At 35.7% G+C, this 25471-nt stretch overlaps 1 protein-coding gene across 1 annotated transcript; it reads left to right on the forward strand.

Moving 5' to 3' along the window:
* The first annotated feature begins 426 nt into the window (after positions 1-426).
* On the forward strand, positions 427-25114 carry LOC148277875 (ionotropic receptor 84a-like). The gene is made up of 9 exons (XM_088232260.1): positions 427-494; positions 6719-6894; positions 6974-7273; positions 8756-8943; positions 11168-11176; positions 12487-12594; positions 17826-17992; positions 18169-18350; positions 25080-25114. Exons 2-9 carry the CDS (start codon positions 6780-6782, stop codon positions 25112-25114), a joined length of 1104 nt encoding a protein of 367 aa, XP_088088386.1. The 5' UTR covers positions 427-494; positions 6719-6779.
* Positions 25115-25471: the final 357 nt, after the last annotated feature.

The following is a 25471-nucleotide window of genomic DNA, read 5'->3' on the forward strand; positions in this document are numbered from 1 at the left end:
GGGGTTATTCTGTTTTTGATTTCGTTAAAATCATGTTTTTACAGGCTGACGATCGCTCGCTACTGAGAGCCCCGTACCGGTGGATCCTAGTGCAAGAAGGGACGACCGCGGCTGGCTTTTCCGTACCGGAAAAGTTGAATGGACTCGATGCCTTGATAGATAGCGAAGTTTATGTGATAGCCTTCGAAAATGGATATAATTGGAATCCCAATATTTACTCGGGTTCGTTACTCAATTTTAAATGATTTCATTATTTTAACAAAGATATACATTGTATACATGCAACATCATATACTATACAGTAGGTAAAGATAAATTTAAAAATGATGGCATTTTCCGCTACTCGCAGTATACCGGCGGAGCGCGGGGAGCGAGTGGGAGGTGGAGCGGGGGCCGAATAGTCCTCGGGGGCGCCGCCCCCTGCGAGGAGCCCCCGTCAGGGTGTGCTACGTCATCACGGATAACGACACCGTCCTCCACCTCACGGATTACAAGTCAGAATTCAGTCCTGTTCTTATTTATTTTAAAGAAACAAACAGTCGACAATGAAATAATAACTTTTTTTTTAATACGGTTTAAAGACAGACCAGCGAAGTTTCTAAATAAAAATCATACATATTATTAAATAGTGTTACAACAAAAGGATGTGTTTATGTGTATTTGTATGAGAGTAAGTGTAGATGTGAATATATGCGTATTAGTGTGGGAGTAAGTGTTCAGGTGTGTGCATCAATAAATAGTAAGTGGGATCGTATCGCAGCCAGAAATAATAAGTTTTAATTTATTTTTAAATAAATTAAGGGGCATGTAAAATATATCAATAGATGAAAAAAAAACATTATTGTTAGAACAAGAACGATAGAGGAAAGAGTGTTGTGCATAGTTAGTGCTACAGACTGGCAGATGGAATAAATACTTATTTCTTGTCACGTGAAAGGGGACATTAAGATTAATTTTGGAGAGTAGGTTAAAAGAGTTTACTTTATTATTCAATAATTTAGGTAACTAGCATAATTCAGATACAGTGCGTCTATTTTTAAGGGTAAAAAATCCATTTTGTTACGCAGATAGGCTGTAAGTACAAAGCGTTTTATTGTTTTTATAATCTGGGTATTTTAAAAAATTTCGTTGAACATTTTCAATCCTTTCTATGTTTGTTATGTACTGTGGGCTCCACACAATGGATGCAAACTCCAAATTACTGCGTGCAAAAGTGTTGTATAAAGTTTTTTAAAAGGTTTGGAAATTCTTAAAACGAAGCCCAGTATTTGGTAAACTTTTTCTACAATATAATTTATATGAGACCCGAACAGCAATCTATTATCAAGAATAACTCCTAAGTCTCTAATCTCGCTACACCGTGATATGGAATTATCTTTGATCGTATAATTGTGCGTAAAAAAATTGTACTTTTAGTAAATGACATTGAATAACATTTTGAGGTATTAATGTACAATTGTTTTTTATTACAGTAATCAAATAGACGATCAAGATCTTTTTGGATATTTACACAGTGCGATATATCATTGACAGTGGCAAAGATCATGGCATCGTCGGTAAAAAGTTGAAATTGAGAAAATTTAAAGCACTGATTTATATCATTAATATAAAACGAAAACAAAATGGGACCTAAATGGGAACCCTGTGGAACACCAGAGCTGCAGTATTTGAAACTAGATAAGACACCGTTTATAGCTACTGCCTGGGATCTATTTGTTACGTAAGAATTCAACCATCTTAAAAGATCGCCATGAATTAGATAACATTCTAGTTTATGAAGCAAGATGTTGTGGTTAATTTTATCGAATGCTTTTTGAAAATCTGTGTATATGGCGTCGACTTGAGATTTTTTGCAAAAAGAATCAGTAATAAAATTTGTGAATTTCTAGAGATATTAGATTCAACTGACCTACCTTTGTAAAAACCATGTTGCTGTGTAATAATAATGGGAGCGATAGTAAATGTGAGTTGATCAACTACTATTATTTACATAATTTTATTGAAAACGGATATTTTTGAAATAGGTCTATAATTTTCTACATCACACTTACTTTTGCTGTTGTGAATAGGTGGAAAGGATTTTTTCCATAAACTGGGAAAAATGCCTTCTGTAAAAGATAAGTTATAAAGGTAAGATAGTGGAGCAGAGATTTCATCTGCACAGCCATGAAAGTTTAAAAAAATGATGCGTGTGAATAATGATTTGAGAGACGGATGTGTATAGTAGTATTTAGTATATTATAACAGAAATAAGAACACACAGAGAGAATTTTGACATAAAGTCACTTAAACATTTTGTTAAGGTCCGATTCTGATTTTATAAGAATAAGAGGGATGTATCATTTTTTCGTACATAAATATGGCAATCTTTGATCCGTACGTATTTATGGTCTTTCAATTTAGCAAGTTCCTTTGTTTTTTTATGAAGATCTTTATTACGTTTAGTTTAATGATGGTTAAGAAAAACGTTTCCATCACCGCCCAATCCCAAATCACCAGTTTTAAGACCTTTTCTCATGCGGATTGCGCTTATATGATCATTTTTTATTTACCTGTCTCGGAATTGTACAATTACTTTAGACGACATTGATGTAGAGTCACGTTTCTAGGATGCCACTCTATTTGCAAAGTTAATTTGAGTCTTAAGTCCTTAAACTCTTTGCGTATACCCCTAATTTCTTGAATTATTAGATATGATATAGAAGATGAATCATTACTTTGCATTTGGGAGATGTTCTCTTCTCTATCGACATTATTTGATGGTCCAGCTGCAACAACAGGGCCAGAATTTAAGCTGGAACGAGGATCATCTTTTTTGCAGGAAGCGCATTGCCATTGGGAATTTTTAAGATCTGTATTGAGAATGCTTTTCCTATTTATTTTAAAAGGTCTTTTGTGATGCACGTCAATCATTCGCCTGCTCTCGGCGATTTTCCGCAGTTCACTCGTCTAGTGCCGAGGATTACAAGCGCGGAGTAGTTTCTGCGGTTCCCTCGTCTAGTGCCGAGGTTTACAAGCAAGGAGTAGTTTCTATGGTTCCCTCGTCTAGTGCCGAGGATTACAAGCGCGGAGTTGTTTCTGCGGTTCCCTTGTCTAGTGCCGATGATTACAAGCGTGGAGTTGTTTCTGCGGTTCCCTCGTCTAGTGTCGAGGATTACAAGCGCGGAGTAGTTTCTGTGGTTCACTCGTCTAGTGACAATGAGTAATTTAAAAATTAACGCTCATATAATCACCTTTGCAGACGATACAGTTCTTGTATTTGAAGGTGATAATTGGGAAAAAACGCATGTTAAGGCCGAAACAGGAATGAATATTCTCAAAAACTGTCTCAGAGATAATTCGCTGACGCTAAACTCAAAGAAAACATTAAGATCTGTCCGAACATAAAAGGCCCACCAAGAATAGAATAAGGATAAAAATTTATGATACAAATTGTAACCCGCTCTTAAGCTATAAATGCTACTATCTCTAATGTGTGCAAAACATAAAGTATTTAGGAATTTTAATTGACGCACACCTTGACTGGAGAAAACATATTAACTATTTAGTAGGTAGAGTTGGGAAACTAATCTATATTTATTTATTAGTGTATTAGTGTATACACGGCACAAATGCCTTTTATAAACATAAACATAAATACAATTAACATACAGTGTTCTATTACAAAATTATGAACTAATATAAAAACAAAATATCTATATATATTACACAGTTGCTTTATAAATGTTCTTTATAATAACTTTGGGATTTTACTACTTAACATACTTAGGTAGAAAAATAATAAAAATAAAGATAACGCGGTATATTCGAAATAGCAAAAATCATAAATCATTGATTTGTTGGTCAATACCAACAATTTACAATGTATATTTAATGCCCTAGGAATAATACTAACTGTCTCCTGATAAGAGTTCAGGGGTTCTCAGCCGCTTTTAAAAAAATATACAAAAAGAAACAAAATAATTAACCTTTTAAAAAAAAAAACAATATTATTTTTTTTGTTTTAAATATATAAAAATTTTCATTTTGAAAACTAAAAAAAACAAATATCTAGTCGTGCATTTATAAATATATTTGTCATGTATTTATTTATACATTTCTTTTTCTCTTTTTATAAATGAACATAAATACTTAAACATCCGTCAAAATCATAAACAATTTCTTTAATAGCAAGTTCATTTGGCTTATGTGAAAAATATTAATACAACTGATCTGATTCCCTTGACTGTGCAATCTTGAAATAGGTGAATTCATAGCATAATTAGCAGCAGCAATATCTATATGAAATGGGACATTATGTCTAGTAGTTCTAACGGGTATTCGGAATTGAATCATGTTTAGCAAGTCAAGAGAGTCCAACATGCCATTTATTGTCTTAAAGAGAAACATCAAATCACACAGTTTCCGTCCTCTGGATAAACTTTCTAAATCAAGTGTATTCATTAAGAAGTCATAGTTGAAAGATTCAATAGGAATAGATAGCTTGTAGTTGATAGAACGTAAAAATTTTCTCTGCACTCTCTCAAGTTTTAACGAATGAACTCCGTAAAATGGGCTCCAGATACTTGAATTGTATTCAAGTATGCTCCTGACAAGTGAAACATACAAAGTTTTGAAAGATAAAATTGATTTGAAATCTTTGACTGTTCTTAAAATATAACCTAACGATTTCATTGATCTACAATTAGTAATTTAATCAATATGAGGTATAAATGTCAGTTTATGATCAAATATGATATCCTTGATTTCAGATACCTTTAGTAAGACATGTTGATTTGTTCTATACTCATATGATAAATGTTGTTTTTTCTTGCTAAAAGTTATGGTTTGACATTTGCCAATATTTAGATGCAATTCGTTGTAATAACACCATTTAAATAAATCATGTGGGTTTTCTTGAAGAATATAACAATCATCAATGGTTGAAATAGTTTCAAATGTCATCGGCAAACATAAGAAATTCAACATCATGAAATATGCTTGCTATATCATTGATAAACAATGAAAATAAAATTGGTCCCAAATGAGAACCCTGAGATACTCCGCTTAATGCTTCAAATTGATCAGAATTAAAATTAAATATTTTAACCAGAAGTTTTCGAGACGTTAGGTAACTATTCAACCATTTAAGAATATCATCACCCAATCCTAAGCTCCTCAATTTACATATTAATACACTATGAGATACTTTGTCAAAAGCCTTGCTAAAGTCTGTATCAACAGTATCAACCTGTAGTCTTTTATTAGAAGCTCCTACAATTTTCTGTTCGTAAATTGTTAGATTCGTTTAAGTTTAATCTTCCCTAAATAAATCCATGTTAATCGGGAGATATCACCTTTTTTACTTCAGCATCAAATTAGGATAAAAATAAAGAATTAAACAATTTAGGAATAGTTGACTGTATACATATAGGTCTATAATTCAGCACGTCAGTTTTATCACCTTTTTTATAAATAGGCGTAAAATAGCTAATTTTCTGTTGATCACGAAAAATGCAATTTTTAATTGATAAATTAAATAATTTTTTAAGGGAAATAGGTCTATAATTCAGCACGTCAGTTCTATCACTTTTTTTATGAATAGGCGTTAAATAGCTAATTTTCTATTGATGAGGAAAAATGCAATTTTTAATTGATAAATTAAATAAATTTTTAAGGGAAATAGGAAATAGTTAAAATATGAACACATATCGATCACATATCTTTATAACACTGCGTAATATATTATCCATTGTAGATACTAAAAGTAAATACTATAGTTTGTGCAACTCCGTTTTGGCCTAGGATTGTATTTGTTGGGGAGGAGATGTCAATACTATTCTTGATCCCTTGGTTAAGGGTACATAAATCAATATTAAGGATAATATTGTGGAAACCGTACAATCATCCGAGTGAATGCCTTTTCAAATCCTTAGACGTCCTTGGCTTAAGGCAAATCTACATAAGGAAAGTCATACTCAACATTCACAAAAATAGGAGCACTCGGGTAATTGTGAGTCATGCGCACTCAACCAGAAGTACAGTAAGAAACGATTTAATGATTCCAATAGCACGTACAGCGGTATTCCAAAAATCATTTCTGTATAACGGACCTAAACTGTATAACCCGATACTATGTGTTTGGAAATCTGATAAACCATCAGTATTGAAAAAAATAGTAACGATTTGGTTGACAGACATTGGAAGTAAGGAGTATGAGAATTTATTGAGGATAGTCACCTAAACGTTATGTAATTCCATTGAATCATTTATAAATTTACTGTATTTTTTGTATTTGCATAAATATATATACAATAATCTAAATCTAAATTTAGCGCAATGAAATAACAATGGCAATAAAGAAATAAACTCCTAATCCAGATATTGCAAGAAGTTGACCCTTAAAGGTAAGACACATAATTTCTGGCACTGCATCAAGTCATTTACATAATGATATACTCGTATATATTATATATACGCATCCAAATTTGCCGGTTATGTGTGATGTCCAAAACACGTGCGCTTTTTAAGAAAGCTGACATTTTATGTCAAATTTAGCTGGATTTCCATTTAACGACAAACTTTGGCATCTCAAACGAGAGAAACTTGGGTATTTAATAATTATTAGAGGGAGATTGCAAAAAAAAACTAATTTTATATTATAATATGAACAAACAGATATCACCTACTGTAACGTGATTGAATGTTGATACATTTATATGCAGATGTAAACTCGTAGGTACAAACACATCGACACCATAACCAAAGTAAACTTCGTGCTGACTAACCACGTGATCGACATGATGAACGGGTCCAGACAGTTCTCCTTCCAGAGCTCGTGGGGCTACAGGGAGCGGGGGGGCTCCTGGAGCGGGATGCTCGGCGAGCTGGTGTCCGGCCGCGCGGACGTCGGGGGTGAGTAGCGAGCGGAAGCGAGAGCCGCCGCCGCCGCCGCCACCCGAACCCCCGCCTCCTCACGCACCCTTTCCCGTAGGCTCGCCGCTGTTTCTCACCGAAGACCGCGTGCCGGCCGTGGACTACGTGGCCATGCCCTCGCCCACGCGGTCCAAGTTCGTGTTCCGGCAGCCCAAGTTGTCCTACATGAGCAACGTGTTCCTGCTGCCCTTCCGGCCGGCCGTGTGGGCGTGCGGCGGCGCGCTCGTGCTCGCGCTGGGCGGCGCGCTGACCTTAGCCGCGCGCCGCGAGCGCTCGCCACCGCGCGCCGATTGGGGCGACGTGGCCGTCCTGACGGTGGGCGCCCTCTGCCAGCAGGGAAGCAGCCTGCAGTTTCGAGGTGGGTTGAGCCGACACCGATCTACATACAGGCCTGCACACCGAAACAAAATGGCCGCCGTATGGGGCTTTAGAAAATCTGTGTAAGAGTACAACTTTCAAATTAATGTTACTGCTGTAAAGTACCTATCGTCCTTAAAATGTAACATGGTTAGAATGACATTTGTCAGAAAAAGTGACGACATAACTTTGTAGTAACGTCAAAGGAGCTATTTATATTGACACACGAAAAATCATTTGTATCTGGCGTGTTAATTTTTTTTTAATACAATGCTAGAAACATAAATCAACATTAACATATAAAATCAGCTTTAAAACTAAACTAAACCTAATTATTTACGGCGTTCTTACAAGGTTACATCATTTTGCAAAAACGTTAGAGATGGGACAAATCGATCAATGTAAATTGATCGAATAAAAAAAAAATTCATTTTGATGTTGTTCATGAAAAAAGTATAAATGTCTTATTTTTTGGTAAATAATTGTGTTTAACACACTATAATAGGCTTGTTTTTAAGTGTTTTACATCAATGAATATAGGGTTATTCAATTTATTCAACACATAATGAAATTACGATATACATAAAAGTAATGAACTAATAAAAAAGGTGACTCAGATTTACATTCTCGCCTGATTTCATTATCGTAACCCTGTCATACATTGATTTCCCACACATTTGTCAAAGAGATCGCATTTTGGACAGAATGGTGATTGTTACCTTTATAAATGGACATTTCTAACTTACCTTTTGCACTAATTAAAACACTTAACATTGGGATAGGGGATAGTTGGAAATATCCAAAAGTCACTGCACTTTCCTTTTAAAAATAGTCGAATCGCCGAATCCGACACTTGTCACTAATTGATCACAAAGTTTACGGAAATCATAAAAACGTTTGGCGGCCACGTACTTCTGGTTTGTGATTATACTATTTTGAATAGTAATATGCAATTGCTCCGCTTCCTTGGGACGAATCAGTTCGCGGGCACTTTCCCGGGAAGATGTGGTTGGTGTTGATAAGTATGGTCAGTTGGGAAGAATAGATGGTATTGGTGTTTTAGCCGGTCGAATTCTCGATAAAGGGACGGTTATTCTTTCCATATAACCGTTTATAATGGAAACCGTCGTCTCGATCTCTGATGGCAAGAAATAAGCTTCAAATACCTGAAAATGCAATAAAACAATCATGTTAGCTGTATCAATGTATAAAATCATGTAACTATTAAACATTTGCATTCGTTCTACTTGATGATCAAACAATGGCGTCGCGTCCTGTCACGCAGTTGTGTTGGTTTGTATGGCCCCATAGTTTATTATTCGGCAGATGGCAGTAATAGCCGTGCGCAGGCCTGTATGTATGTAGATCGGTGTTGGTTGAGCGCGCTCGCACGCCGCACGCCGCACGCCGTACGCCGCACGCCGCACGCCGTACGCCGCACGCCGCACGCTGCACAGACTGACCGTGCCTATCCGCTCCGCAGGAGGCGCGAGCCGCCTGGTGATGCTGCTGACGTTCCTGTCCCTGATGTTCCTGTACACGAGCTACTCCGCCAACATCGTGGCCCTCTTGCAGTCGTCCTCTTCCAGAATCCGGTCTCTGGATGACCTGCTCAATTCTCGGCTCAAGTTTGGGGTGCACGACACTGTTTTCAACAGACATTATTTCTCGGTAATTGCATATCGCTAATTATATACACCATTATATTTAATACTAGCGGACCCGACAGACGTTGTCCTGCCCAAACTTTGGCTTGCCTGCTATTAGCTGGTTGAACAAACCTTTTTTTTGTAAATAAGGACATACATTTTGGACTTTTTTGAGCTATTTATATATTTAAAATAAAGGTTAGTTTTTCCTTTTATCTCCTCATGTGATTGGCTAAGAGTCTTCGTCGTGGTCGAATAAAAAATGTGCAACAATCACTGCTCTAGTGCCATAATCCAGGGAGAAAATACGGGAATACGTGTTAATGAGGAAAATTCAGAGCGCGATTTACCCTGAACTTTTTAAAATTATGACACTCAACTCATGCCCAACGCAAATTTAAGACATTCTTTAATCGCCAGTCGTGTTTTGGCGTGGGTTTAATATTTAATTTAAAACCAAAAGAAAAGAAAGAATTAATATAGATCAGATCTTGTCTTGAGTTAGTTTTGTTTTGTCCCAGCTTTAATTTTATTGTATTTGTACCTGTATTTAGTATAAGAAAATATTTTTACCGTTGTTGGAATGGACTGTATAAGTCCGTCAATAAATAAATTAAATAAAAATGACTGTGTCGTGAAAGCGTGCAAAAACTATCCGGATAAAAGGAAAAAGACTTTTCATTGATTTGTAGGTTTTTTTTTTCCCTTATTAGGGCCTACTACCAAAACTTGATAACATCGGCCAAAAAACAAGTTACATTTATAAACATAAGAAAAACATAAATAGACAGGAATAACAATATACATACAAACAAAAGACAAGAAAAATATAAGTACAAGAATAACATCAAAATAACAATTGTAATAATAAACACATATCCAAACCAATAAAAATTTCAACATAAATTGAAATAGGCACTAACAGAAAAACCCACTAAAACCTGATAGTGCCTATTTAACAGAAAATAGAAACTTACAGTAAAATTAGAAGGAAGATAGAACTTAATAACTAGAAAAATTATAACAAAATAATCAAAATATAACAAACATATTAATGATAAATTATAACTATTAAAATTAAAATTAAAATTAAAAATTAAACGTCGGAAGTAATAATGACAAAATATTTTACATAAACCTAAAAATGTAAGATCAATTTATTGTAAAAAAATAAAGAATTAATTTAAACATAATTATTTCAATGACACAATTATTACAAATCATAATGGGGAACAGTTTGAACTTAAAAAAATATAAACAGAATTGATCAATAAACAATTTGTACAAGAAAAAAATTGAGATATGAATTGGAAAGGTTATAAAAAACATAAGTAAAATTTCAAATATTTTTTCCTCCCAGTCATTAAACCAAAGAAACATCTCCTCTCTCTTCCTTAATCTCTCCTCCTTTCCTTTTTCCTCTTTCCGCTTTTTTCCTTTTCCCCATTGAGTAATAGTTTTGATTTAAGGTAATTTATAAACAAATACGTTTATTTCTATTTTTATATATTTTTAACTTTTTAATATTTTTTTTTTCTATTGAATATGTTCTGTAACTTGAATTATAAAAATAAAACTTTTATTTTATTGGTTGGTTGGAAGAAATTGCCATTTGGCAATAAGCCCGCCAATGTACAAATAACATTATGTACAAAAAGTTAAATAAATAAATAAAATTAAAGGACATGTAAAAAAATGTGATTAAGATCTCCAATGCCTCCACATTCGCAGGCATTGGAGTCTAAAATTTTAATTTCAAAATGATGGGACGGAGCGCAACAGTGGCCAGATCTAATACGGCAAAAAGTTACAATCCTAGACCTATTGAGTTTACACGCGCTATTGTACCAAGGTTTGGAGGGAATATCAGGCTGGATATTACTATAAAAAATTCCCTTTGACAATTTGGAAAAATTCCACTCCACTTTCCAAGCATCGAAATTAACTACTCTAATCAAATTAGAAATATCTGAGAAATCCACCCGGTCGTATTTTAAATTACCAACTTCAGATCCCCACCTTGCAAGATAATCCGCTTTTTCATTGCCTGATATTCCAATGTGGCTTGGAATCCAGGCGAAAACAATATTTTTGGCGCATTGATATAATTTAAAAAGAGAAGCAAAAATATTACAAAAGTTAGAACTGAATGGGGATGACTGAAGTAATTTTAAGCAGCTGAGTGAATCAGTAAAAATAACGGACTGCGAATAGTTCATTTTTTCAATATGGATTAATGATTCCAGAATTGCTATGCATTCAGCATTGAAATTAGAGAGTAAAGAAGGGAGTTTAAAAATACCAAATAAATTGTCTTGTTCACAAAGAAAGGAAGCGCCAACGCCATTATTTGATTTCGAACCATCGGTAAATACATACTTGTGATTGGGCCACTTACAGTTAATAATTTCTGAAAATTCAATATTAATAGAAGAAATCAATTTGTGAGTGGTTTGAAATTTTGAAAAGCCAAGATCGAGATGAATTTCAACGTTTGAGAAAAAACTTAAATATGGAGAAGAATAAAGTGGTAAAGTATGATATCGAAAAATCTTAGTAGTAAAATAGGAAAAACGCTCGTGACTAATCGAAAGAGCAGGGTGATTTTTGTTTCGCCAAAAAGGAGAATTATTGCGAATGGAATGAAGATATTGGACTTTAGACAGAACAGGATGATTTTGAAAACGGATGCGTTTGATGAAGAACGAATCCGCTTGTTGTTGTCTTCTAATGTGAGGGGGGGGGGGTCAACATTTTCAACCTGTAAGGTACCTAGGTACTTGTTTATGATTGAATTCCAAAACTAATTTTTTTAAATATTCAAATATTGAATTTAATTAGGTACCTAGGTACTTGTTAGTTGAATTCCAAAACATAATGTAATTTATTTTCAAATAAAGAACTTTTATTGCAAATTTCAAACTCTGTGCTCCTTACCAACAGTAGTGCATTTTGCGTAAGAATCCGTTTTTCAAAAATTTATCAAATGTCAGTTAAAATTATTTAAACATTACTAGAAATCCATTAAAAATAAAATAATACGAAGAAATGAAGAAATTGCAAGGAAATTGATCAATTCAGTATCCATTGAAAATAATTTATGTTTGTGAAAGTTAAAATACAAACTTTTTTAATTTTTCAAAAAACGACATTGTCTGAATTTTTTGGAATATGCGTTTTGGTCGAATGCAACCCTGGAAATTCGATAAAAAACACATATTCGCACCAGACTTTTTTTTCTGATTAACATATTGAAGATATTATAATTAACAAACCAAATGCACGTAAATTAAATTATTTTGCAAAAAATCGCATGTAAATTGGTCTAGTCTATAAAGGACAAACTTTCGTACATTCATTTTTATGTATATAGAAGATTAACGAAGCACCTAGACCAAACAGTCTCATAAAGTAAAAGATTCGTTAACAGTGACATTGTCATTGTCATTCAGTAGCTTTATTTCCTTTTTTATATATATGTATATTTAGTTAATGTTATAACTGTAACTTTCCGAAAAAGAGACAAGCTCTCGCGCTAAACAAACTATTCATATTATTTACGCAGGTCGCGACGGAACCAGTGAGAAAGGCCATTTATCAAAAAAAAATTGCTCCACCAGGAGTCGAACCGAGGTTCATGTCTTTGGACAAAGGTGTTAAATTTCTCAAAAAGGTGAGTCTTGTAACTCGCGAGTTGAATATTCAACGTATGTTTTACGCGTGTGTTTGTATACAAGTTTATGTTGTATTTATTAAGGATATCAACTTTAATTCAGAAAATATATTTACTCTTAAATTAGTATAAAGGAAAAAACATAAAATAAAACTTATAACAGATATCCAAAAATATACGCTAAATATAAATAAGTATTTAATTATTTTTTTATTCATTTAAAACACGCAATACACACTTTTATTATACGACTACTATTTATCTTTATGCCCCCGACTTGTAAGAAAATTCTGTGTTTTATGTCCGAAATGTTTTTACAATCAATATAATTTTATTTTTATTTATGGATGTAGCCACTCCACTGGCCCACTGGCACGTTTTGAAGTGTCAGTGTATTATTTATTTTATTTTATTTAATACATTTATAAACATTACGTCGCAATATGCAAAATATATAATATAAATTTATACACATCAAATACATAATATAGATACGCCTTTTAACAATATATGGAGTAGCAAAGCTAAGGTCATATAGTAATTAATTTTAGTCAATTAATACATGACCTTATTAATTAGCTACTTTGAATTTGATTTTTTATTCATTTCATAGTACAATTAAGTTATTAATTTTGATTGAAAATATTAAATGATTCAATAAAATAATAACATTTGCACATTAATAGGGCACAATATAGGTATATAGTTGAATAATGTAGTAAACAGATTTTTTTTTAATGTTTCAATTACCAATAGTTAAAAATTAATTATTATCACTATAAGTTTATTAAAAAATGATATGCACATAGAACGCTTGAATTATAATTTTGTACCTGTCATACAAAAGTCTCCTGGGCGTTTATAATAAATAAATAAAATATACATACCAATAAGCGTAATAATGAAGACAGCACCGATATTATTTTACTCCCGAAGCAATGTTATGCAGTGGCCTTTTCCCTTCGACAAAATCCAGTTATGGAGATTCATCTTAAACATGGACATTGTTTGTCATCCACGTCATATTTTCATCTAAGACTCATCTTGGAGTTATAGAATATAAAAAGTGTATTCGAGCAAACATAGTACGACTTCTCGGTGTTGAGTAATTTAGGTTTTTTTTAAATTTTTATTTAAATATATATATATTGGAGTTGCATTATTTTTTACCTTGCTATAATAAACAAGGTTTATATTTCAAAAATAAGATTTTTTTGCTAATATGTTACTTTATTTTAGCTAAACTTTTGGGATCAGGAAGAATATTTTTATGTGGGCCAATCAGGTACTTCTCAGCATTTGCTCACGTGGAGAGGAAACCACTTAAAACTTTTCAGGAGAAGCCGGCCTGTTAACAGTTGTCAACAGGCCTTCCGTTCCACTAGAATAGTGTTCGGCATTTTGTTTCCTACTTTGGTTTATTTTACCAATTGCCTGCACTATATTGATCATGTATGATACTACCTCTCGTGTAAGTTTTTTTATTACCCATTACTGATGAGATGTCGCATAGATCTTCACCCAGATTTTCGCATCGTGCATCCAGCTGTTATCTTTGAAAGCTGAAAAAGGGTCAATGCATCAACAGGTTTCATCTGTCGGCAGCTGTCGATCTCGGAGAGCTTGAAGCGATGCAGGTAGCTCATGAATCCACTATGGCCCGTTAGCATCTGGGTGAGCTCGTAGTTTCATTCTGCATTTTTCTGAAGTCATAGGCATGAAAAATGGTAGGGAAAATCTTTCTAGTTATACTTCCGGTAGTCTTACTCAAATAACGATCGTTCCAGATTTGAAGAGTTCTACTTCTTATTTTCTTTTTGGCAAAGCTGAGCGGGAAATCTGTGAAATCGAAGGCTGTCTTCTTGAGCGTAGCCAGTGTCCCCGTATCCAGCCGATGTACACGTCCTGGTATCTGCATCGTAGCTTCTGGATATCTGTTCTTATTGTCCATTACAATAGTATTGACAAAATTTCGGTCAGTTATTGCATGGACGCCAGATTTGCAATCTGTGAGGATCGTTATTTTTTTCCATCTATTTGGTGGCTTCTTTAAAATATAGACCAGGGCTTTTTTGATCGCAAAGAGTTTCGCCTTAAACACGGAGCAGAAATCGCTGACTTTCAACTTTATCGGTGGTAGCTCTCTGACGCTATCGAAAGGCACAAAAGCTACACTCACTTTGCCATCCAAGAGACTGCCATCTATGTAGATTCTCAACTCTTCTTACGCCGTCCCAGGCAGAACCTGATCGTCGTAGCCACGATCTATCGGATAACACTCCTTGGATGAGGAAGTGAGAAATAGTCTCCCCCTCCTTGGTAAAATCTGTCCTGTGGCAAGTCTTGCAAGGTGAGGCTCTTCTTCATCTTATATGCTTCTGCAAGCTCCCTGATCCTCAGATCAAGTGGCATGAATCCACTCAAAACCTGTGCTGATTCAAAGAAAATTGTTCTGTGTCCCTTGCATGACCTGATGGCTATTTGTCGTTGAATAAAGTTCAATTTCTTCCAGTTGACTTTTATGTTGACCGTGTCCACCCACACGCTTAAAGCGTACGTAATCAGAGGCTTTACAGCGCCTACGTATATTTGCTGCATTACCTTTGGCGACGCACCCCATGTGGGTTTGACGGCTCTCACGAGTTTGTTTGTAATGCCTGCGGCTTTTTTACAAACACTGGCAACATGTTTGGACCAATTTAGGTTGTGATTTATAGTAAGACCCAAATCCTTAAAATGGTCCACAAAGTTTAACTGGACTTCAACTTCAAATGAATGGCTGGCTGGCGGTTCTTACATCTGGTTATAAACATCGCGTTGATTTTGTCTTCAACGAATTGTTGTTTAGCTTTTAAGCCTCGTGCTGTAATAATCTTGAGTGCATTTTCTGTCAACCTATCAAGTTCTATTGTATTGTCTGCCACGGCTGTCAAAGTCATCCGCGAATGCCTTCAGTTTGACTCCCGCACCCAAGTCTTTCTGGAGTACATAATCTAAGATGTAATTCCAAAAGCTTGGTCCGCAGGAGGATCCCTGAATGCATCCTTTGGTCGTTACCTTTTCGAGGGTGGCATCGAAGTGTGACAATACAATTTTTTTCTGTTGATGATAGCTCTTCACTAGCAAGAACAAGTTTCGAGGGCACTTCTTACTGCTCAGTTAGCACATTAAAAATAGCCACCAAGCGTTATCAAAGGCTCATTTTATGTCAAGCGAGATCGCTACAATCATTTTCTTGTCTTGCAGTGCAGTCCTGAGCACCTTGACTGATACGTTAAGAGCGTCTTCTGTTGATTTCTGGGATGTAAATCCGCATTGCTTCTGACTCAACTAACTTTTGCGATAAAAATGCCAGTTAATCCGATAAATCGTCAACTTTTCGAGTACTTTACCAAATACCGAGATGAGTCTGATTGGTCTGTAGGACTTAATGTCTTGCAGGTCATCCTTTCCCGGTTTGGGTATGACAATGACCCTAGCCATTTTCCGTTGAGCTGGAAAGTGGCTCACTCTGAGACATGCATTATACATACCCAGTACCAGCGACCTGTCTACGTTAAAGAAGTGAAGGCAGACGTCCGCGGTGAAATGGTCTTCACCGGGTGCCTTTTTCGGATGAATATTAATATCAAGCAGCCCCTATCGTATCGGCATCATTGGACGTTAGAAGTTTTATAATAACCTTATTGTCCGTGGGATCATGGCACTTACTCCGACCTTCAAGGCGGATGGTCTGACATCCTACCTCAACGAAGCCATGATATCAGAGCTCGTCTTGGATTTGTCCGAAGAACTGACGATGACAGCATGAGAGAAACCTGATGCTGCCATGGAAGCGTAGCTTATCGGACCAGCTAGGGGAGGAATACTGGCGATAACGGTTTTTTTCATCAGAGTGATTTCTTTATTCAAGAAACTCGTCTCTTATTGTTGGGATTTCCTGAACATCTCGGAGACCAAATCGATGATGTCTATAAATAGACTCATTAGATCTTCACGGGTCTCTCTTGTAATATTCCCCTTCAACGGATCCACCATGCGCAGGCCTTTGGTCGAAAGGGTCGGAAGAGAACTTTAAAAGACATAGAGTCGAAGGGCGTGTCTTTCGACTTACTTTCTTGGATTGCTTCCTGGCTCAAAGTAGGCGGGAGAGTTCTCTGAGAAGCAATTTCCAAAGTCAGAGGGGATGGTACCGTTGATCTTGGGGCAGTTTGGGACGTTGTCCCAGAACAGGAGGGAGTCGGCTCCTTTGTCCCTGTTGTCTTCGGCATTGCCTCTTTTGCCTTGGTTTGGGTCTGGCGAGTCGACTTTTTTGGCGGCTGCAGCGGCTTCTTGGATAGCTCATGCTTTTTTCCACGATGGGATTTACTTTTTTCGGCTGGTCCTTTTTAGTCTTCAGTTCCGGGCTGCTGTTCGATCTTATGATGGTCGGGAGAAAACGAGGCGTCAAAATTGACATCTCAAAGGGGTTCTTCGCAGGCGAAGGCGTCGCCGTAGCCTTTCTCTCCAGCGTGGACATTCTCAGCTGCTGATTTGCGGTTGGGATTGGACCTGGAAGAACGTCGGCGTCCCTCTCCAACTGGGGAGCTGGAGATGGAGTGTCTACACCCTCACTTGGAAATTCCGGGTGAGGTGAAACCATGTTCGACGGAAACCGTCCAATCACCTTCGCTAATTTGATCCTGTTAGAAAAAACAGGTCAAGCAGCTGAGGTGGTCGACCAGGAATGCGACCTTAAAGAAGACCGGTGAATCTAATCTAAGCGAGAGCTAGTTGCTGCAGAACTAGAGTGGGTACTTGACAGCTGGGCGCCAACCTGTTACCAAACTTCGAGAATGGCCGAAAGAAAAATGAATTCCTTCCCGCCAACTGAGGGCAGCCTCAAAAACTAAACCCTAGCCCGAGGATTTAGGTTAGGGTTAGGTTAGGTAAGTTTTGAATGTGATTCCAATTCGCGGTATTATTTCAAAAGCATTAAAAAAGTGATCTTAGTGAAGCGTAAATTTTGAGTTTTCTTTCAAAACGTGTCCTCAATTTAATAGTTGTCGCTTGCATACTGTGAGTGTGAAACCCTTTATAACCGATAAAGGGTTTCTGGTACAGTTAAATTTATTTTGTTTGTCTTTTCGTTTTAGTTTATATTTGTAGTATTTTATTATTTGACAAAATTTGATGTTAATATTTTTTTTTTTTTTAAAACGTTAATTTGTTCTAAATAACAATTTGTTTAGGGCCTATTCGCGTTTCACATGGAAATCGGCGTAGGCTATCAAATAGTAGAAGAAACATTTCAAGAGAACGAAAAGTGCGGTCTCCAAGAAGTTCAATTCCTACAAGTGGTGGATCCGTGGCTTGCCGTGCAAAAGAACTCTTCGTACAAGGAGCTCATCAAGATTGGGTGAGTTAATTTGCCTTTTGTTAACAGTTATGCCACAGATAGGTACATAGATACACACCTAACCTTAACAAATGTTTAAAAAAAATAAGAATAATAATGAATGTAATCGAGGGCATTCGAAGCTACATAAAACTACGGGGGCAATCGGTTTCGGTATACTCACGGAGAGTCCGCAGGTTCCGGCGGCTGCAGGAGTCCGGTCTGCAGGTCCGGGAGAACTGGCTGCTGTACACAAGGAAGCCGCACTGCTCCGGCAGCAGTACCAGCTTCGTGAGCGTGGGGCTGGTGGACTGTCGGCCCGCGCTGCTGGTGCTGGCTTACGGTTGCGGAGCTGCCCTCCTCGCTCTACTTCTGGAGACCTCGGTTCGTTACAGGTGCGCCTGATCTAAACAAATCAGAAGTTAATGTAAATATCTCAATTGTATATGATTTAACGAACCAACTTTGTAAACTTGGAATACAACTTCTATATAATTTGGCACTAGTTGCATTAATTTTGGAAACTTTCGGTTAAATTGTATTTTAATTATAATCTTTGCCAAAAATGTCTGTTTTCGTAAAGTAAATCCATACATTTGCATTTCCAAATTATTATATTACATATTAGCACGATTATTGTATTGCTTATGATAGCGTGTAAAATCAACAGGAATCAGTAAAACAAACAAACATATTGCCACAATAGTTTGGTGTCGCCCTGCCGCCAGGTGACATAGAACATGTGACATTTTATATTGCTTATGCACGAAAATGCAAATCTGGAAATTGTATAGCCTCGGTGACAATCATATATTATTTTTTTATTGAAGACTGTAATAAAAAGAATATTTGCAAAATATGCTTAATATATACACCATTTTCTTTTAGTCGTAAAAAACCGTGTCAGAAAATGAGGTCCCGAAAACTCCCGGTCCGGATTCCACGACACAACCCATGAGACCACAACGCGTTTCAAAACTTTTCATCAAAATAATTACATAAAACTACTACTACATAAAACTACCGATTGAGCATAGCAGAACAGAAAATTTTGACTAAAATACGTAATGAATTCCTATTTTACTAAAAGTTTTCACAATGAATGCCACCAACGCACATATAAAGAACATTATCTTAAACATAAGATGATGATGCTAACCAAGCATCATATAAAAACAATTAAATAATCTACGAAAATACAATCCAAAACATATGTTACAGAGAGGGTTATCTACTTTGTTTGGCCGTCATTTTAGTCAATATGAATTTTGACTGTTCATATCTGGCAATCGTGAAGTATAGACGTGGCAAATTTGCTATAAACAATGTTCAATAAACCAACTTGTTTCAATCGTAAAAACATTTAATCAAAAGCAATCATCAATTATTATAACGACTAGAAAATAAAGTAAAAAAAAAAAATTGGGAATAAATAATATGCCATCACTGTTGATGAAAAAGGGAGCTCTCTGGGCCATAACATACAAGAATATCGGCTGAAAGCATTGTTGCTGTCCTAGAAAGTGTTCTTAACAATCCATCAATCTTAATTCGACACCGTGCTCGAGAAATTGGTCTTAAGACCACAAATTTGTGGTAAATTATCCATAAAAAAATGCATTTGCATCCATTTAGTTAATACAAGAGCTTCTTCCACAAGACCATATACGATGCCACGCATATATCAAAGCTTGCTCATGGTAAACATAAATTTTATTTTAAAATCCCGATAAGTGATGAAGTGTATTTCTATTCAAGTTGATTCGTAAATAAACTAAATGTTTGGTTCTAGTTAACAAAATCATAGAATAGTTTTAGTCACTTTGCATCATTAAAAGTGACAGTAACGGGCGCAATGCGGTCTGGAGGTATAATTGGCCTTTAATTTTTTGAAGATGAAAGTGAAATTACGGTAACTGATACTGAAGAACGTAATCGGAACATGGTCGATAACTTTTTGACGCCAGAATAGGATGCTTTGAGCTCGATGCTCACATGCCAATGTTGTAATGAAATTACTGAGAAATTGGTTTCCACAACTAATTATCTCAAGAAATGGTGATGCCGATTGGCTTCCACGGTCTCCGGATTTGACAGCCCCGGAATTTGTGGGGATATTTAAAGAGCGGGGTTTATGTCAACAAACCGAAAGCACTTGTGATGAAATTAATTAAATACCGGTTGAAATTTGTGAAAATGTGTTGAAAAGTATTATAAAAAGAGCCGGCATCTGTCCGGCCAACAGAGGCGGATATGAAGCTGACATCGTCTTCCATAGTCTGTTTTGTTTTCGCAGCGAGTGTTAACACTATTTGAATCAATGATTTAACGATATTTGCAATATTACGTTTTTCTTTTTAGATACGTTTTGTCCGGCGTTATCTGCGGTATCTGCACCCACACTGCGCCGCCACCGCCGCCACCGCAGCGGGCACTTCCCGCACAGGAAGAACAAGGCGACTGAATATTGTGTACGCTGTACAACCGTACACTGCACAGTGCACAGTGCACAGTGCACGCCCACCACGCCAAGTTTGCAGGATTGGTGCATCATTTACTTCAGCATCGTTTTCGTAATAAGTAAAGTTGCACTAAGCTAATAGGAACACATAATGGACCTAGACTAAATCAACATGCGATTCTTTAAATACAACATTCAAATCCTGTTTCTTCCACTGAATAGTGTAATACTTAAATAAATTTTTGCACATCTTTAACATAATTTCGTCAAATGAAACTGAAAAAAATATCATTTTAAAATTAATATAATGAAATAAAATATGCTTTTCACGTACATGTGAACGTGTATTTTTTTTTTTTTCCTATAATTTATAAGTCGTCTAATTTCACATCATTTATTTTATTTTATTTTATTTTATTAGGTAATTCAACAAAGATACATACTAGAAAACATACAATTTAAAAGCATTCGTCGAAACAATTTAACATGCATATATATCTTCAATTATAGAATTACACAAAATAGATTTATACTATACTATTTATTATTTATGGTTTATTTTATCATGTATCGTTATGACGATAAAAACTATAACAGAACTGGATCATGAAAACTTTAGTAGCTATCAGCGTTTAGTGCCTATATAATATTCATATCCGCTTACAAATTTCAACATTCTCCAATAAATTCAATTTTTTTTAAAAGAATTTTAAATCATACAATGGCCACAATGGGTACCTATAGTCTAATTGGTTACTACAAAGTTATATGGTCTTATGATATTCTAATACATAAACTAACATTTACCACAATAATTACTAAAATTAACCAATCGTAATATGTAATAGGAGGGCGAAATACCTTGGGCCGCGTCCTGGCCACGGGCCTAACGTGGTGGCGACGGCGACGGCGACGGCGGTGGCGATCCAACAAGCGATTTCGTGTCCAGCTGGTCAAGCGACAAGCCTAATGAGCCTATCTAGCGACAAGTACCATAGAAAAGTATTTTTTATTGTAATTCGACAGTCAGCTACAGCAATGGAAGAAGTTGATTAAACGGGATGGCTCGCTTAAAATTAACACAAATAGAGAATAAATGGTGAATTCTTTACTTTGTATGAGAAACGGAGAATGAACCCTGTAATTTTTTTCAGTATACAGTATTTAGTATCAGTATAGAATATATTATTTGAATTTTCCGTACGAAAACTTATCGTTTGTAAGCACTTTTTCGTTTTCGCGGGGAGTTTGTTTGTGTAACATAGTGTGTATGTAGATTGTAAATACCTTTATTCATACCTTATATACAAACATACTACGTATTACAGTACGCGTCGGCGTCGTATGCACTTTCATACGTAACGTGATTATTTTGGTATTAAGAATATCTTTAAATTTTAATAAAAGCCTAATCACTCAACGTTTCATAAAATGTAAATAAATAATAATTATTGGACATAACAATTATTATTTTTATATGATTTATAAAGAATTATACTAATTAGGTAATTAATAATATTTGCATAATTTCAACAACGTTTCGACTATGCCAAATGTTTACAGACAGGCTGGATTTCCTCCCTAGGGAGTTTTTTAGATCTAAATTGGTTGCAACAGAGAGGGAAAACATTTTTGAAAAGGAAATGTGGAAGAGTTGAGGAAATGTGGATGTTTAAACATGAGCGGAACGGTGAATGTTACACAACGTGTAAAGTGTCCTCTCAAACAAGCCAATTATAGGTCATAAGCCCCGTAAATGCCTAGACTTTTATATTATCTTCTCAAAAAGGTTTCCCCTCTCTGTTGCAACAAATTAAGATTACAAAATAAAATTATACATTTATCCAAAATTGATTGATTGCCTAACTAGTTGTTCCCTTATCCTTCATCTTTCCTTCCCATCCCCTCTCCTCTCTTCATAGTAAAGTGTTATTTTCTTTTGTTAATCTTTGCTTTTAATTTTTGTATAAACATGTAAGATTCAATATGTCCATATATTTATAATTGTCTCAAACTGAACGGTTTGAGTAGGTAGGAAGAAATTGCCTTAATGCAATATGCCCGCCCTTATATGTATATTTAATGTTTATGTAAATAAAGTGTCAAATAAATAAATAAATAACTGGGGTGGGTTATTTACCCGTTCTAAGAAATTTAAAATATAAAAACATAGGATAATAAATATTTTAAAAAAAGCTAAAAAACATAGAAAAAACAAAGTAAAGAACTTAGGAAAATACTAACATATTACAACAGAGATGAAGAACATTTAAGAGAAGGTGATATATAAGTCTAAGCATCTACAGGGCTTATGACCTGTCATGGGCTGGTTTAAGTGGCCACTATACACACTGTGTAACATTCACCATTCTGCTCATATTTGAACATCTATATCCCTTTCATTCTTTCATCTGTTGATGTTTGTGAAGTTAAAGAGCTGAAACTTTTATTTATGCGGGTGAGATTCAACTAATTGAATTATTTCACCTACATACTAGGCAACGCCTGAAAGTTTTTTTTTTTTTAATTTCTATACTTCTTCATGGACCAGGTGGATTTATGATATGATTTATGATATATTTAAAATATGGGCAGAATGGTGAATGTTACACAGTGTGTAAAGTGGCCACTTAAACCAGCCCATCAGCCCATGACAGGTCATAAGCCCTGTAGATGCCTAGACTTATATATCACCTTCTCTTAAATGTTCTTCATCTCTGTTGTAATATGTTAATGTTAATAGCTCCCCAGGGAGTTGAATCCAGTCCTTTTCTACAAAAGTTTAGACAAACTCAAAATATTGTTGGTTAGTAAAATACATAATAAAAAACGTAGTAAAAAACATCGTAAAAAGAAAACAGTTAGAAATGAAGTAAAATATGTAGTAAAAAAACATAGTAAAGAACATAGTAAAATTCATTGTAAAAAATGTATATTTTTTTATTTTATATGTTTAAATATTTTTTTAAATATAAAAAAATAACAAAAGGTGAAAGTACACATGAAGAAAACGAAACGAATACCACATTTTTAAAAAGGGAACCTCTTGTGCTTGGTGTTGGATTAATAGCTAAAGATATTTATTTTTAAAAAAATATATGAATGCATTTAAAACATTTTTTTTTCCTTAATGTATATATTTATATATTATCCTTCTTGTCTTTGTATATAGTAGTTGTCGGGGATAAAATTTGTCGGCAAGAGGTAAACTACATTATCTCCAAAATCCAAACTTTTCGGGTAAGACAAATTAGTGATTTTTCATTTGTTTATTTTGTTTATTTGTTTAAATTTAATGTTGTGCACACAGTGCTATGTTAATATAAATCTAGACAATATTACGAACAAAAAATAAACCTAACACAGCACCAATTACGTACACAACACAAAATTTGAAACAACTATCTAACAGTACAACAAGATGTAAGAAAAATTTGTGCTTTGTGTGAATTTACTAGCGATTGTGTTTTTATTGTTGTGAGTATGAAATGTAGTGCGTGGAGTGAGGTGTATGGAGTGATGTGTATAAGATGTGGTGTTTATGTAGTGTGTATTCTGGTAGTACCTAGTTCATGATTTAAACATCTCGTATCGTCCAATAAGAGGCTAATTTGTTTTTGAAAATACAAATTATGTTGATACCCATTATAAAAATATTCATTTTAAAAATCGGGAGTACTGTACGAGTAAGTTTTCTTATTGTCCTTAAGGAGGTTAAACTATAATTTAGTGTGGAGTTACAATAGAAAAGAATATCTTTGTTATTAAAGAAATAAGGATTCAATGCTATTTAGCATGTAATAGAGGACGAATCGACATATTAATAACTCGATTTCATCATATTTGGACTTGCCGTGGTTCACCTCTCGCACGCAGATACGAGTATTACTTACCTCGCAGTGTAATTTAATAAGTTTCTTTCCTTTCTAAGTTAATAAACCACGGGGTTATTTTTTTTCGTATAGTAGTCGCATCGGGTTGGATGATAAAGCTGAAAGATCTCTGCCCGAAAGAAGTTCTCGTCCGCGGTACAATGCGTTTTTGTGACGTCACACTGCGAGTTGATATATCGCGCGCTTGTTACGACGTGGTCAATTTGATTATTATGATGATGAATTACTATTCTTCATTCCGAGTACATAATGGGTAGGGGGGAAAGTACCTGTTGTAGGTCCTCCACTCGGCACGCGGGAGCGCGCGAGCACGTGGCCCGCAGGGGGGGCGCGCCCCGTGTCCCGTGTCCCGTGTCCCGCATCCCCGTAGCCCGGCAGCCTCCAGTCAGCGTCGGGAGGTGCTGCCAGGCGGTCGCCCGCGCCCGTCCCCCGCAGCCGTCGCTTCCGCCGCTCAATTTTCCGTTTCCCGCCGAAAGTTTTCTCGCAGTTCCGTTACAAGTAGTTTGTTTACAGTACCAAATTAGTGTCGGTAGCGTGGTAGGGTTGATAGCGCACGGTGCATGCTGCATAGTGCATAGTGCGGAGCGCGGGTGGTGTAGGAAGTGATGACCTCCTGAGTCCGGGGCCATGTGGCTGCTCCTACCGCTGCTGCTGCCGCCGCTGCTGCTGCCACTCCACCGCACCGAAGGTACGACTATGTAAATACGTACCTAATATTATACTCCTACTGACTTTGATTCCTACATAATATTATTTATTTATTTTAAAGAAACAAACAGTCGACCATGATATAATAACATTTTAAAAAAATACAGTTTAAAGACAGACCAGCGAAGTTTCTAAATAATTGCCGTAAATTGTGTTGTATATTATATCGCCATGTTCACAAAGTTTTTTTTTTTTTGGAAAAGAAATATTCGCGTTCTTATAATTTACACAAATATTTCAATTTTGGTGGCCATTTCCAACGAGTTGTTGCAACTTACTATTAGAAAATGGAAATCAAGTTGGAGTACAGTGGGGTTTGAACCTCGGGCCTCTGGCCTGTGAGTCCGCAACACTAGCCACGGGACCACAACCCGATTCAAAGTTTAATTTAATGATCATAAATTACTACTGCACTGTAGTTTATTTGTTTATTTCTAA

This window comes from Micrasema longulum, unplaced genomic scaffold (assembly GCF_059751315.1).
Source record: "Micrasema longulum isolate JH-2025_06_02 unplaced genomic scaffold, ASM5975131v1 h1tg000963l, whole genome shotgun sequence".
Classification (NCBI taxonomy): Eukaryota; Metazoa; Arthropoda; class Insecta; order Trichoptera; family Brachycentridae; genus Micrasema; species Micrasema longulum.

Bases quoted from the DNA above. Each gene is read 5' to 3' on its own strand.
- LOC148277875 (XM_088232260.1), top strand. From the start codon at position 6,780: ATGATGAACGGGTCCAGACAGTTCTCCTTCCAGAGCTCGTGGGGCTAC. The intron at 6,895-6,973 runs GTGAGTAGCGAG...CCTTTCCCGTAG, and splicing joins CGGCCGCGCGGACGTCGGGG to GCTCGCCGCTGTTTCTCACC. The intron at 7,274-8,755 runs GTGGGTTGAGCC...TCCGCTCCGCAG, and splicing joins AAGCAGCCTGCAGTTTCGAG to GAGGCGCGAGCCGCCTGGTG.